Source organism: Lissotriton vulgaris, chromosome 4_1 (genome assembly GCF_964263255.1).
Source record: "Lissotriton vulgaris chromosome 4_1, aLisVul1.2, whole genome shotgun sequence".
NCBI lineage: Eukaryota > Metazoa > Chordata > Amphibia > Caudata > Salamandridae > Lissotriton > Lissotriton vulgaris.
In genome coordinates this window covers 1,623,180,900-1,623,197,920 of record NC_141691.1, presented here as the reverse complement: position 1 = coordinate 1,623,197,920, position 17,021 = coordinate 1,623,180,900, and the positions used below count along the sequence as shown (strand labels likewise).

The 17,021-nt window shown below is 42.1% G+C and overlaps 1 protein-coding gene across 4 annotated transcripts in view; it reads right to left on the bottom strand.

Annotated features, from left to right (window-relative positions):
• The window catches only part of LY96 (lymphocyte antigen 96), a 636,369-nt gene that overhangs the window by 351,026 nt on the left and 268,322 nt on the right, over window positions 1–17,021 (bottom strand). For all 4 annotated transcript variants that reach the window (XM_086965896.1, XM_086965895.1, XM_086965894.1 and 1 more), the window contains exon 2: window positions 2,936–3,025. In XM_086965896.1, coding sequence (XP_086822022.1) covers window positions 2,936–3,025 — 90 coding nt within the window. The remainder of the gene's footprint in view (window positions 1–2,935; window positions 3,026–17,021) is intronic.

Below are 17,021 nucleotides of genomic sequence, written 5' to 3'. Positions count from 1 at the left end.
GCTAGTCCTGACCTATTTGAATACTATAGGGCCTTTCAATTCAAGCATACAAGGATCCTATTAAGCAACTCTGATATATATCCAGAACATCTCAAAGCAATGACGGAAAACACTGGGCATTGCTTATTCAAATTCGGGCATCCAAAGTACTTTAAAAAAATCAAATTGAAGACGTTAAGATCGGCGGCAAAACTTTGGTATCAGATAAGGAGCACTTTGAACATACAGTATTACAGTGAGTTCGCTCCAATTTGGGACTCTCCGGGAACCCCAGATTGCCTCAAGGATAATTTTGTCTAATCCTCTGAAAACAGCAGGCATCCAAGTTTGGGGCCAACTTAGGGTGGATAACAAGATAATTGACTGGGAAACCTTATCAAAGAAAACAAATGCATCTCTTTCAAACTTTAAGTTTTACCAACTCACTAGCTGGGCAAAAACAATCAAAGAGAAAAACACCGGAAACAAGACAATTGAAACAAAGATGATAAAGAATTCCCAAAATAAAAAAGAAATAGCATCATGGTATTGGGCTCTTATTACAGCAGGGGAGGAGAACTTCCTAATTTCAGAGGCGACCTGGGGGAAAGAATTGCCGTCGCTGGATCTTCAAAACACGTGGCAAGTATCTATGGGTAAATGCTGGGCAATTGTGAAATTTGCTGCTTTAAGGAGAAATCACCGTTTTACTATTCACAGAGCCTACTGGACACCAAAGAGGTTATCCAAATTCAGTGGTCCAACTATGAAAGCATGTCCCAAATGTGGACTAGTGGGTGCAGATGATGTACACATGTTCTGGCAGTGCCCCCAGATCGATGGCTTCTGGCAGGAAGTGAGTAAAATCTCAGAAACTGTATTGAAGAAGCCAATACCTGTAAGTATGGATCTTGTTATTTTTGGGATTAAAAGTCAAGACGGGGCGAATTTTTTAACACTTAAGGAACAGAATCTTTTGTTTATACTGATATTATTAGCTCGCAGGGAAATATGCATTAAATGGATAAAACCGGTCGCTCCAACACATTTGGAATGGGTGGCCTCTCTAAACAAGATAAATAAATGGGATAGAAAAGGCAGACCTAGTAGGAAATACAATTTTTGGGAGCTTTGGGAAGGTTCACAATATGTAAATTAATAGGTCATTTGGAACATTACATGCCAACCTTGCACATTTCCAATGATTATGCAATGGAAAAACAAGATACACAAACATGCTTGTGTGAGTGGCCAGGGTGGTCAGCTCCCCCAGTTCGATCTTGAAAGTGTTAAGGAGATAAGGGGACTCCACTCTGAAAACCACGAAGCCAAGTCATATTACCCAAGGGTCGTATAGGATCAGAAATCAGAGAAGTGGGTCCCTGATAACTCCAGTAACACATTATTGCAGAATGAGGATAAAAGAAAAAAAAAAGAAAAAAAAAATCAAAGAGCTTGGTTTCAAAGTATGAAAATAATTGAAAGATCATCAGGCCACTTTTGCTTAACTTTATGTAAGTTAGGAACAGGGTGCCTTATTTACAATATTTTGATGCACAGCAGCACAGCAAGCCTTCCTGTTGAGCTGTGTGCATCAAAATAAGAGGGCAGGAATGCGCTGTATCTACAAGATATGGCGCATTCCTGTTCTTCTCCCAGCGCCAGCTCACAAACAGCAGCCTTGTGCCAGATAAGCATGGGCGGAAAATCCGTTCCGCTCGCGGATTTTGCGGATTTTCGGGAAATCCGCAATCCGCGAGATTTGCGAATCTCCCGCAAAATCCGCAAATCCGCGAGCAGCGGATTTTGCTCGCACTGCTCGCACTGTTCGCGTGAGTTCGCGTGAGTTCGCGCCCCGCGAATAAGTGCAAAATTGCAGAAATACGATTTTAGCAAAACTGAAAGTAACTACTTACCAGGTTCAAAAGTTCAGGCTCATCATTAGTAGCCATTTCCTGTAGTGCTTCCTGAGGGGCCCCTCCAGAGTTCAGTTGCCAGTTGAAACTATTATGTGACCCTGCTCTGAACCTCAGAATAGTTACACATATGCCACAAAGGTCCTGAATTACAGCTAAGGGAGACAAGCAGGAGCCAGGCTGGAAGTTAAAATCCATTAATCAGCCCCTAATTCATTATTGTCAGTTGGGGCAGGGCAGGTGTTGTAACTAATTTTGCAACAATGAAAGCACTTAGCAAGTGCAAAAGATCACTAATCAGGGCGCACTAAGGAAGCAGGTGCCAGCTAAAAAAATATTCTGTGACACATTAATCAGCCCCAAATTAATTCAGGTCACTTGAGGCAGGGAAGGTGTGCTTTGCTTTGCCGAAAATAATGTACACTGGACAACCAGAGGGTGTGGTGATGAAACAGAGGGTGGCATGGGTGGGCCAGAGGGTGGCATGAGTAGTCAGAGAGTGGCAGTGGTGACAGAGAGTGGCAGTGATGAAGAAGAGTGTCCCAAACAGGCTGGACACGTAGAAACAACAAGTTCGCGAAACTTGCGACCCGACAGGTAAGTTCGCAATTTGCGAAAGTGTACAAAACCCTCGCGAACTGGCAGAAACACGGGCGAACACAAAAAAAAAAAAAAATCCGCAAATTCGCGGGAATTCGCGGATTTTGCGGATTGCGAATCCGCAAATCCGCAAAATTCGCGAACGCGAGATCCGCAAAATTCGCTCATGCTTGGTGCCAGAGCAGATACCCTTGTGTCACTTTGCAAGGGGTGACTTTATATGGACTTGTAACTGTGGGGAAGCCCATTGCACTTTCGCGCATCAATAAAAGTGATGCACCAGTAGTGCAATGGGCTTTTAACTAAGCTCCTCAGTGTGAAAGGGCTAGAGAGGAACTTTGTACCAGGAAACTGAGATGAGACAGGCCATGCAGAATCCTTTGACCTATATTTTGTGTGAACTCTTAACCTCTACAAATAAACTTAAAGAAATGACTTACTTGGAATCCAAAATATATGAATATTCCAGACGCCATTCGGATGGCTATCACAGCTGTGCACAACTATCTTTGATGCATGACTTGCTTTACCTAAAGAAATAAATATAACGTTTTACAGTGATTAACTTCCGAAAGCATCATGTAAAACAATTTTACATTTGTTTATAATAACTGTACTAACAATAAAAAACAAATTCCATAAGCCATTGTCTGTGTGTCTTGAAAGATAGTTTCTGTCAAACTACATTATCACTACAAAAGTTTATATAGAACATGCAGATATCTTCACACCTTAAGAAGAAATGAATTCAAATATCAGTACAATACAGGAGTGAAAGAAATAATATTTATGGAGCCTATAGTACACTTGCGCTATTAACATACTTTTCACTTATAAGTACTATTGCCTGAATAAAAGTGAGCAGGGGGTCAACACTCATAGTAGAAGGGGGCTTTCCACTGGATGTAGGTTAAATGAATGCCAGCCCCTCAACTACCAAGTTCTATCTTATATAACATATAACTCCGCTCGCAGCGCCACAAAAATCAGATCCTGACTACTCCTGAGGCGGAAGCCGGGAGTCCACCATTTTTTAAAATTTGTATTTTCTGTATCACCTAAATTTCGCTGTACAATTGCTTTTAAACTCGTTCACTCACCTGGCTTGCCAGAAACGAGCACCAGATACCCCCTGAACAGCGCTTCTCGCTGCAACATATTCCTGACTAAATCACCGGCCTGCCGCCATTGACGGCGAGGTTACGAGGCCACGCCTACCTTAGGCCACGCCCACCGCCCTTCCGAGCATATAACTCCGCTCGCAGCGCCACAAAAATCAGATCCTGACTACTCCTGAGGCGGAAGCCGGGAGTCCACCATTTTTTAAAATTTGTATTTTCTGTATCACCTAAATTTCGCTGTACAATTGCTTTTAAACTCGTTCACTCACCTGGCTTGCCAGAAACGAGCACCAGATACCCCCTGAACAGCGCTTCTCGCTGCAACATATTCCTGACTAAATCACCGGCCTGCCGCCATTGACGGCGAGGTTACGAGGCCACGCCTACCTTAGGCCACGCCCACCGCCCTTCCGAGCATATAACTCCGCTCGCAGCGCCACAAAAATCAGATCCTGACTACTCCTGAGGCGGAAGCCGGGAGTCCACCATTTTTTAAAATTTGTATTTTCTGTATCACCTAAATTTCGCTGTACAATTGCTTTTAAACTCGTTCACTCACCTGGCTTGCCAGAAACGAGCACCAGATACCCCCTGAACAGCGCTTCTCGCTGCAACATATTCCTGACTAAATCACCGGCCTGCCGCCATTGACGGCGAGGTTACGAGGCCACGCCTACCTTAGGCCACGCCCACCGCCCTTCCGAGCATATAACTCCGCTCGCAGCGCCACAAAAATCAGATCCTGACTACTCCTGAGGCGGAAGCCGGGAGTCCACCATTTTTTAAAATTTGTATTTTCTGTATCACCTAAATTTCGCTGTACAATTGCTTTTAAACTCGTTCACTCACCTGGCTTGCCAGAAACGAGCACCAGATACCCCCTGAACAGCGCTTCTCGCTGCAACATATTCCTGACTAAATCACCGGCCTGCCGCCATTGACGGCGAGGTTACGAGGCCACGCCTACCTTAGGCCACGCCCACCGCCCTTCCGAGCATATAACTCCGCTCGCAGCGCCACAAAAATCAGATCCTGACTACTCCTGAGGCGGAAGCCGGGAGTCCACCATTTTTTAAAATTTGTATTTTCTGTATCACCTAAATTTCGCTGTACAATTGCTTTTAAACTCGTTCACTCACCTGGCTTGCCAGAAACGAGCACCAGATACCCCCTGAACAGCGCTTCTCGCTGCAACATATTCCTGACTAAATCACCGGCCTGCCGCCATTGACGGCGAGGTTACGAGGCCACGCCTACCTTAGGCCACGCCCACCGCCCTTCCGAGCATATAACTCCGCTCGCAGCGCCACAAAAATCAGATCCTGACTACTCCTGAGGCGGAAGCCGGGAGTCCACCATTTTTTAAAATTTGTATTTTCTGTATCACCTAAATTTCGCTGTACAATTGCTTTTAAACTCGTTCACTCACCTGGCTTGCCAGAAACGAGCACCAGATACCCCCTGAACAGCGCTTCTCGCTGCAACATATTCCTGACTAAATCACCGGCCTGCCGCCATTGACGGCGAGGTTACGAGGCCACGCCTACCTTAGGCCACGCCCTCCCCTTTCCGTGATATGTGCCTATACAGGAAGCGCAGCGGACGAGCGCAGCGGGAGCGCCGTTTGCGCGCCGAAGGCGCGCCTAAGGCAAGCCCGTCTGCGCCCGTCATCGCCAAGACATCGCCTCTCGCCAGTCCCCCTGTACAAAATCCCTCTCATCGAGTCAGCTATGACAGAAATCGTCTCCACGCACTAAACGCCAAAACTATATGTAACAAGCTCAAAGGCCACCTCGGACAAACTGCACTCCAGTGTGAATCTTGCAACTTTGCAACACCCCTACCCAGCCTGGTAAGTGGTACAGCAGCGATATCCAAACTACCCTCCCTCCGAGTTCTGCAATTGAATGTCAGATCTCTTGTAAAACACCATGCAGAAGTCAACACCCTCATTATGGACGAAAATCCAGACATTCTGTTCTTATGTGAAACCTGGCTCCATAACGATCAAACCAGTATTTTAAATCTCACGCTGCCTAACGGTTTCTCTATGAAACTGGTTAATAGAGACTCTAGAGGCGGAGGAATAGCCGTTGTGTACAAAACCATATATAACTGCTCCTTTACCAAGGAAGAAATCTGGGGCTGCGAATGCGCACGCTTCAAGATTGCCACCTGCCCGCAATTCACTCTCTCTGGCCTTTACGTTTATCGGCCTCCTGGCCCCTCCACCAGGTTCATTGAGGAACTCTTGGAACTTGCACACAGCTTGGCAGTCTCCTCCCCCAACTTTACCATCCTGGGTGACCTCAATCTTCACTTTGACTCCTCCACTGACCCCACTATCAAAAACCTGCTAGCCGACATCACGGCTTTGCAGCTAAACCCCTTGGTTCACTCCCCTACCCACACCGCTGGGCACATACTGGATCCCGTGTTCTCGAACCTTTCGGAAGTCACGGCGGACCCCCCTGAACCTATGGGCTGGACTGATCACTTTCTTGTCAAACTTACTATCATGGGAAAAAAACTACCCCCCAAAAGCACGGCCAACTCCTGCCACAAACGACCTTGGCATAAACTCATCTCCGGAGACCTCATCAACCACCTAGGTGAATTCCACCTCCCCGAAGAAAATAGGGATATTAATACAGTCTACGCCGCCTTCCGCGAATGGATAGTCACAGGGCTCGATGCCTTAATTCCGCCCAAATTGACTAAAGCCCGCAGCTCCCCCTCTAACCCATGGTACAACGATGCACTTAAAATGCTACGGAAAGAGTGCAAAAAAGCCGAACGCGAATGGAGGAAAGAATACTTAGATACTAACAAAACCCTCTATCTATCTAAACTTCGCATCTACCACAAGGCGATCCGCACTACTCGAGCCTCTTTTTACGCAAAGGAAATCGAAAGTAGTTCCAACCCTACCAAAACCATCTTCAACCTAGTTCAAAACCTCCAGAATATCCCCAATCCAGGCTCCTGCATCACCTCCCTGAAACAATGCGAGGACCTTGCCACCTTTTTCACAGAAAAAGTGAGGAAGATCTACGCGTCCTTTCCACAGGACGATGCTACGCACCTCAGCATTCCTCATTTAACGGCAGAGACTTCTAAACTGCTAAGAATACCTGATATATCCCTAGACGACCTTGCTAAACTATGTAGACAGGTCAAGTCTGGTTCCCCAGCAGACCCCATGCGTCCGTCCAAATTCTTGGAATCACTTGACTTTTTTCTCCCCCCGCTTGCCAAAATACTCAATCTTTCTTTTTCATCAGCGATGGTCCCCACTTGCTGGAAATCTGCTTGGGTTTCACCCATCATAAAAAAACCAGGATTGGATCCCAATAAACCTGAAAATTTCCGACCTATTTCCCTGCTCCCCTGGACGTCAAAACTAGCTGAGGCTCACGTCAACAAAATACTATCCCTCCACATGCAGCAAAACCATGTCCTGGACCCTTCCCAAAACGGCTTCAGACCAGGTCACAGCACTGAGTCGGCCCTGCTAACCACCACGGAGCACCTTCGAGGAATCCTAGACGCCGGTCAAAGTGCCGCGTTGATCCTGCTGGATCTCAGCGCGGCCTTTGACACGGTCTCACACAACATCTTGCTGAAACGTCTTGAGGCCATTGGGATTGGCGATTTAGCCCTTGATTGGTTCCAGTCCTTCCTAAAGGACAGATCCTTCCAAGTTTCAGCCCCTCCCTACATCTCTCAACCCCACTCCATCGGGCAAGGAGTTCCCCAGGGGTCGGCGCTTAGCCCATCCTTATTCAACCTATACGTTCAGCCTCTCGCAGTGGTAGCAAAAGAGTGGGACCTTACGCTGGTGTCGTACGCTGACGACACACAGCTGGTCATCACACTCTCTGAAGGTCCCTCACCTTCGGCAACCAAATTTAGAGATGGCCTCGCGGCAGTAGCACAGTGGATGACACTCAACTGCCTGCAGCTAAACGCAGGGAAAACGGAGGTCCTCCTCCTGGGAAAAAAACCCTACCCTTTGGAACAATCACTGGTGGCCCTCTGTGCTTGGCCCCACTCCCGTGCCAAAAGAAGTGGTCAAAAACCTAGGAGTCTGGCTCGACCCCTCGCTAAACTTCCAGTCCCACACAAAGAAAGTGGCAGCCACGTGTGTGGGTCTCATGAGGAGCCTCCATCCCATACTCGGATTCTTTAACTCCAAAACCCGTCAACTCATCATGCAAGCTATGATTCTTGCCCGGCTAGATTATGCCAATGTTTTGCTCTTAGGAGCAAACAAAGCTGAACTTACAAGACTGCAGCGTATCCAGAACTCGGCCGCCAGAGCTGTGGTTGGTCTCCCACGCAGGTGCTCTGCCAGAACCACCATTCGCAATTTGCACTGGCTGCCTGTGGAATCTCGGATCCGTTTTAAAACCCTGACCACGGCTTTTAAAATTCTCAAAGCCGACTGCCCTGAACTCCTACGCCCACTTCTGACACCATACACACCCCAGCGCAACTTGCGTTCTTTGGGACAACACCTTGTGATGATCCCCCGAACTAAGCTCTGCAGACAGGGTGGACGCTCCTTCAAAGTTCTAGGAGCTAAGCTATGGAACTCACTGCCTCTACACATCCGTGCCCAAACCAATCTGATCGCCTTCCGGAAAGCACTTAAGACCCATCTTTTCTCTGTCATTTAAGTCCTCTATTGGTTCCCCCCCTCCCCTCTGGTATTGGTTAGGTCAGCGCCGGGACGCTCCGTTGCTGGGGCAGCTGTTTGCGCTTAACAAATTATATAACATAACATATCTGAAGGTTTCCTTAGCACCCTTGTTAGAATCTATGCTAACAGGGGTAGGCTCCTTGAATCTTCAGGCCTCTTTTTCGGAGAATCACACCTTTGTTCTAGTGACACCAGTGGCTAGGTGTTGTGGCGCTGTGCCACTATTCCTGCCTCAGAGGGTGATATTAATAGCACACTATCTTTTGTATGAAGGATGATACAGAGGAAAAGTGGATTATTTTGAATTTAAAAAGACCACATGGAAGGTCAAATATATTTCATTCCTTACTCAATTTAGGTAAGCTTAAAACATAAGACGATCGAATGGCAACACTTCGAGTCACAGATCAAAAATGTTATGCCTTGTCACTAAGCAAATAAAAGTCTCTGGCACTCATCAGGATCACAAGCCTCAAACCACAATTCCTACTGACTATGCTTGGTACCTGGCTGGGGGTATTACAATCTAAAGAATCAGGAATGTATAACAACAGTTCAAGCAATACTAAACCAGTCATATCATGTATACGTGATCAATAAAAAAACACTGCTCTAAATTTCGGAGTGGTGTTGGCACAAATAAAGAGAAAGAAGACATATATCCATTACTCAAAGCCCTTCACCTACTTGAACTGTAGTGTCAAATGTCAAGATGAACATAGGAAAGAGCCATCATCTAAGTAATCTGGTGTCTATGTCAGAATGCACTTACATGAATTAAAGATACAAGAGCAGGGAGCTGGTCCACACTTCTCCATATCCTACTTAGCCATAGAAATATGTTGGTTAGCAGTAAACATAGGAAAGGGGAAAAAAGAGAAAATACTGAAGATTAGCAGTCTGACTCTTCACTCTGCTGGGCACTGAGGTCGACTGGTCACATAAGATATCTAAAAACAAGATTAATGTCTTTACCTTATCTCTCTATTAACACATCTGTCATTTGCTATAAAAATAGTATAGCGTCAGAATTTCTTTATGTCTAAGATCGGTGATTTAGGGTAAAGCTGACATTCCTAGAACTGGAACATAAACAAGACATTTGTAGGCAATGTTATTCAAACCTCTGACATAATCTCACTCTCCTTTCTGATAAGGTAACCAGCTCCTATTTTTGTGAGTTCCATTATACATTCAGGCGAATGTTTTCTTAAGATCACAATGCAACATACATTCATCAGAATTATATAGATCACTCATATAAGAAGTAATCAACACAATAGTACTGATTCACTAACTTAACTTACACTTTTGAGTATTTACACTTTTGAGTCGCTTTACTACTTTTCGGCTATTCATAAAATCCAAGTGTAAAGTTACTCAAAAAGTGTAATGCACATGTCTTCACTGCCTGAAAAAGAGTGTGGAGACACATTTATGAGTGTAAGCTACTACTGCCAGAGTAGTAGTAAGGCCAGCACCACACATGGCCAACCACTGGTAGGGACTTTAAAAAAACTCAATAAGAATTATTGCTGTAGCATTTATCAAATTAATTAACATTAATATGTAGCATAAACATATTTAAAATATATATTTTTTTTCAAGTGAAACTCTAAAAATGTCCCTTATACTTTACCATACAGAGATCCTTACCCTGACTGTGGAGTCTCACTCTGGCAAAGTATACCAAAAAGCAAATATGTTTATTTAACTCAAAAAATGCATTACACATATTTTAATTTAATAAGATAAAAAAAAAAGATTTCATAAGTTTTTACATTACAAAATGGTTGTTGAAGTATATAAAAAATAAATAATGAATATGTCCTCTCATTATTTTCCCACATTACATTAAAATTATTTATATTTTTAACTATTTAAAATAATGCAATTTAAGATAGCAATATTTCCAAAGGGTTTTATTAAAGTCCTTGCCTCCATTGTTTTCTACGGGATGGTGTTGAAGTACCAGTGGTTGGCCCTTTTAACGTTTAACTAATCAAAACAATTTGGTATAAGTTACTATTAACATTTTAGTAGCAAGTCAAGCACCACACATACCCACCATGGGTAATGCAACAGTCTCCCATAAAAATAATGGTACTAGAGACTTAAACTAAAGCTCAGGAGGAAATAATTGTACATTAAACTAAATTATTTTAAATAGTTAAATAGTAAAATAGTAAAAAATATAAATAAATCTAATTGAATGTTACAAAATATATAAACATAGTATATATTTAATAGTCAATAATAAAATATTTTAATACCATATTTTCAATTTAAAAATCAAAATAACAATTGTTTTTTACAAAATATTTGATTAAGTTAGAACGAAAATTATTTTTCTTAATTCTATATATCACTTTGGATAAGTATTAATGCATAATAAAACATTACTTTTTCTTGGAATTATTGTTTAATTTAAGTTTCAGAATACTAATTTTAGTTCAATGTATTTCCATTAATTTAAGATTTATTTCAAAATGTAATTAATAGTGTTGTCACATTTTGTATTCTACATTTAAAATAACGATATTAATTAATTAGCATACATTTCATACATTTTTAATATAAAGATTCCTGCAATGTTTATTTTCAAGTTCGATATGTTTTTAATTTTCCCTATTCTTTACCATAGGGATACTGTGCATTCAGGACAGAGATCTCTGCATAAGTAGCTATAGGGAAAAATAAGAAAGTTTCAACTAGAAAATGAAGATTAAAAATACTTTATATTTAATATTAATATAAATTCACTTAATTATTTTATTTTAATTGTAAACTACAAATGCTACAGTAGTAGCTTAATTTTGGAATAAATATTTAACTAAAAGATATATATTAAATTGAAATTATTTTATAGGTCTAAAATGAAATTCCTGCCTAAAGAAAAAATAATATTATTCATTAATATCTATTAAAAACAATGTTAATTAAATTTAATGTAATTGTTTTTTCATAACAACTATTGTTACATTAATTCAACATTATTTCATGTGAGGTTTTTTTCGTAATTATGGCCATGTGTGGTGCTAGACTTAGGGCCTGATTACGATGCCAGTCGGACTTTTGTCTGACCGTCACTGTGGAGGAAGCAGGGCTGTATTACGATGAGACTGCCTTCACAGCGGTCGCAATGTGTATACTTTGCATTGCAGTGTGTGCTATGGGCTGCAAAACACTGCACAGTACAAAACATACACATTTAAAACATCCCTGCACTATGTGGTAGGCACCATGCGGTGCCTGCCACATAGTACAGGGATGTTTAGGGGGCACCATAGGGGAGGGCTGGGGGGAAGAAGGCCCTGCTAGGGGCCCCCAAAGTCATTGTCTGCCTGCCTTTTTTTATGGCGAGATAACCATCATGAAAGGGCTGGGGGACAGTGACATCTTAATCCCTAGGACGGTGCCTTAGCACCACATTGTAGGGAATAGGAGTCTGACCGCCGCAATCCTTGATCCTGTGTGACGTGGCGGTCTTTGCCCCCATCAGCCGAGATCCGGCCTCCAGCATCCGAAATGCGGCAGTCGAATCCAATGGGCAGGATGGCGGTGGGACCACCACTGACGGCCTGACCATCGTAATCTAGCCCTTAGTATTGTTTTTAGTAGAAAGTTAAACTCAGGTATTTTGAATAGCCAAAGTAGTAAACTTTCTCAAAAGAGTAAATTACTCAAAAGTGTAAGTTACTTTTGTGAATCAGGCCCAATATGCTCATGACAACTATATCAATAGCCTTCTACACTAGTGTAAACTCTTTTGGTTTCCTTGTATAAAAAAGGATCCATAAACATTCAACAAAAATGTAGCTCTATATTTCTATAGGCAAAATAAGTACTTTAGTGTACTAAGTTTATTTTCAAACACAATTTAGGGCCTGATTTAGATTTCGGTGGAGGGGTTACTCTATCACAACAGTGATGGCTATCCCGTTAGGCAAAATATAATTCCCATTATATCATATGGGATTTATAATTCAGTGTACTCAACAACCATCACCATTGACATGGAGTAACCCGTCTGCCGAGATCTAAATCAGGCCCATAATCTTTAGAATAATTTATGTATTCACCTTAAGCTTCCAAGCACTCTCTCAAAAGAAAAACGACCACAAACAATTTCCCAAGTTATAGTAGTAAGGTCCTGGATGCAGACACAAAAGTCCCGATAACGAGTTTGGTGAAGTGGGAGCGGGTCACCACAGAAACTGCCTCACACCACCAAGCAGTACTCCTACCTGCCAGATTATGAGTATTATCGTAGTCTGGTGGGCGGCTGGTGTGGCGGTCCCACAGCCGTGCAGTTTAAAGGCTATTATGTGAGCCTTCAACTGCACTGCAGCTGGAATGCCAGTGCACTTTCCTGCACAACATGGACTCAGGGGGGTACAACATGTGCCCCCTGCAGGATCGCCCATGCAGAGGCCCAAGAGGGGGCCCTCCATGAGACCGCTGGTTGTGAGGAAAGTCAAAATATTCTTGACGCTATATTAAGGCACTCAGACACTTGTGGCAGTGCCATGGTGGTCCGACCACACAAATTGTAATCTGGTTGTCTAACTGCCGGTGCAGCAGTGGCCGGATCGCCACTGCTGCTCCACCGTGAGTTTGGCGGTTCGCAGACCGCAAAACTCATAATTAGATCCAAAGTATCTTGCTCAAGTAATGACGCTTGAACCAAAAGGAAACTTATAATCAATAACTTGCAAAATGGCCACTGTTATGTCCAAACAACATGCAAGTTCAATTGATTAATCGAAAATGTAGATTGCATTTGTGTGCTGATGCATTGTGCATCCTCCACAGACACAGCACTTTTCTCCAGGTGAAGCCAATGTTCTGGAAGCACTGCTTGTGTTTCCTTTCACAGAATGCGCTTAGCACTAGTGAGTTCAGGGTTTTGCACATGCCAAATAATTGAAGGTAAGGCAAGACCACAGATCATAACATTGTCCTCCCCAAGTCCTCGAAGACTGGCATCTTGGTCGTAGAGCTCCATTTTTGTCTTGATTCTTGGTATAAATTTCACATAACAAACATAGAGCATTAAGACAAGAGGTCAGTTATCAAAATGGCCCCTAAGCACCGAACCTCCGCCAATCTTGTAAATTTTGCACTTGTTTCCTAACAGTTCATAAATCAAGAAAATCTAAAGTTTTATCTAACTCATACTCTTTTTCAGAAATCACCTGAATGCTACAGGATTTGGAACATGATGTGTTTGTGCAGAAATGGGTTTTGATAAAGATACATGAAATATAGGATGAATTTTCATCAACAATTTTAACTGTACAGTAACTAGGGTTCCCAATCTATTTAATATGAAAAGGGCCAAACGTTTTGGTTACAACTTGGAATATTTTTGGGAATGTATATTTTTAGTAGGTAAATATACCTTTTAGCACACAATACATTTGAATGCAGTGGTTCAATTATGATCAGCACACAATGTGTATCTAGCTTTAGCACTTTCCAAGGTTTTCAGTGCTGATTTGTTGCCCTCTCCTCAATCCAATTAAATGGTCTGGTTTTGATGGTACAATAATAAAGGTAAATCAAATGGTAATATTCTGAAAAAATGTCAATAATATAAAAAAGAAAGGTGACATCTTAATTGTGCTAACCACAATGTCGTACTCCAATGCTCTTCTTGTAGTAATGATTGACATCTTAAATACTATTCAGCACTTTAATTCAATTTTCAGTCCCCTTGTCTGGGTGTGATAACTAAGAGACAGATGGCCTTCCATGTCTAATTCATTAAACAATACAGGCCATAACTTTGATGCAATTGGGCACTTCCTGTCAGTATTTAATCAGTGTGAAATGCCATGTAATCATATTATTTTGTATACAGATTTGTGCAATTTCTTTGACATTGGGTAATCCTGGTAATGAGGTAAAATTACCCATTTTAGTCAAATGCTCTACAACCAACAAAATAAGAGTACAGTTTTAATTTTTAGGTAATGCTTCCATGGAATGCTTTGACAACATATGCCAAGGTTTGGGTGCATCAGCTGATGGTCTCGGAGGGCCCTGGGGTTTTACATGGGAAGCTATTATCTATGCACATATTAAACACATCTGAGCATAGTGTTCCACATCAGTAAAAAGGGTTGACCACCAAAGATACATCCTCAATGCTGCTAATGTATTAGCTATTCCACTATATCCAGAACCTTTGGAATTATGAACCCAACTCATTGCCTTCTGTTCATTTGAACTCATGACATGCTCATGGTTTCAAAGAATGATCCATCCTTCTCATGTTTATCTACTTATTCCTAAATCCATGCTTCTTTATTGCTTCTTAATCTGTAGACTAGTTCTTTATGTGCATTTGTAATTAACCCTGCAGAAACCCTGTTCCGGGTTTTTATGGCAAAATGAATGCTGGATCATTTATAGCTGATTCTGATTTTCTTGATGATTTGACAAGGTGTCATTAGAGCTTGGTCTGTAATTATTTACACAATCATAATCAGAAAAGAACAAGGTCTATCTGATTTATGAGGGGGCAGTGCATTAGCATATTTCAAAACATTCATATTTCTCTGATCTATATATGACTCTGTGTCATGGTTGGCGCCCAACATATAATGCATTCACTTCTCAAAGCAACTTTTAACAACCAAAAGATCTTTAGCAATGAAGGTATAGCATAATTCTACTGGACAAAATGTTTGAGTAAAATAAACCACTAAATGATCCTGCCCACTGTGTGCATGTCTCTGAGATAGAACATCTCCCTTTGCATGCCAAGAGGCATCCGTTTCAACTATGAAAGGATGCTCTGCATTGCATGTTTCAAAATAGGAGCACTAGAAAATTGTTCTTTTAAAAAGCAAAATGATTGGCCCATCTCTTTAGTCCATTCAGAAAATGCTCCCTTATGTAGTGACCTGGTGATGGGTCTTACTATTTCAGAAAACCGGTGAATTAACATTTATAAAAGTAAACAAAGCATAAAAAACTTTGTATACTTTTGACTGTAGTTGGTGGGAGCCACTAAACACCTGCTGACACTTTGTTTGTATCTGTCTTAATGCTCTCAGATGTAATTAGGTAACTCATAAACTCTGGGGTAGTACTATGAAAAATGCACTTGTCTATTTTAGTGAAAACATGATGAATTTTCAACTATTGTAAATCTGCCATAAAAGTGGTGTTTGTGTGTTTTCAAGAAGTCTGAATGAATCAAGTTATCACTCAGATAAACTATCCCAAATGCATCTAAAACTCTTGTATGAAATATTGAAACACTGCAGAAATGTTTCAGAGTCCAACCGGCATGGCTTTATAATTAAACAAACTCAAAATCTAAGCGTAACACAATTTTCTACTCCTTTCCCTCCCAGATCCTAACTAGATGGTACACTCCTCCAAAGTCTACTGTAGTGAACGTTCTCACGTTTTTGAAGCTGTTCTACAACAAACTGGTAACAGGGGTTAGTGGTCAATTCTGAACTGTAATTCTCTTGAGTGCTCTTTAGTCTATAAAAGCTCCTATCTTGCCTCCTTTCTTTTGAACAAACACTCAGGGAGAGGAGAATGTGATGGTCTAAATACTCCCCAAGATGTTCTGTTTCAAATACTGTGAGTGCTTATACTTAACTACAAATTTCTGGCACGCCAGGTTCTAAATCAATTTTACAATCTTAAATCCATCAATGTATTGCTGCCATAGTTGTATGCAGGCTGCATGGAGGAATTAATATATGTTTTGCTTTAAATCCTTGAGCATAATGGTTTGACATAGTTGCTGCAATTGTGCTTCCCAGGGAATTTTCTCTATATGGTGAAAATAGTGACTTCAAATTAAATACATTTTCTTTTATGTCCAAGCCTGCATGCCCCATGAGGAAGGTAGTTGGTTTCATGTATTCCCATTTAGGGGCTGATTACAATCTTGTTAGGAAGGGCTGTTTCTGTCCAAATCATCCCCCGTTCAGAACAACCAAGTATGATGCGAAGATTGCGTACGCGTCGATCAAATCGTTTCCAAACCCGATCCTGTCCATACAACTCGTTCATAGCTGAATCGTGGCACGCAACAGAGCCAGATTCCAAACATGCGAGTGGGATTTGGACAGCTGCATCGACTCGGTCTCAGCGAGATGAAACGGCTGTCGGAATTGGACTTCGGGGGCGGTAGCAGGCCCCCTTCATCCGGGGCCCTACAAATCGGTCACGGGGTGACCATGGGTCCCCCCGATCCAAGCATGCTCAGTGTGGCAGACACCATGGGGTGCCCACCACAGGGTGTACCCTTTTAATCACCCAACCCTTTTTGCTATGGAAGCCTGTGTACGCGTTCAGTATACAGGCTCCCGTAGAGTTCAATTGGAGTTCGAGCTAACCGAGTCCGAAAGCATACGGATGCATTGTTCGGACTCCAGCACGCTAATTCGTACGGAAAGCATTCCGGATCTGATTCGGTCAGAATGCTTTCCCTAAGAGATAGTAATTGGGCCACTAGTATTTCTCAGTTGCTCCTCAATTGTTCGCAGTGTATTTTTCTGGGGATCCATTTCTTGTTATAGCTTGACTTCAAAAATCTATTTAATTTCATTTTTTTCTAAAATACTCTCTAGGTTACTCTATCCACTAACTCTTTAACTCACATATCATCCATTTCAAATGGTAATTTTGAATCCTTAAAAATAAACCCTGAAAACACCCAAAGGT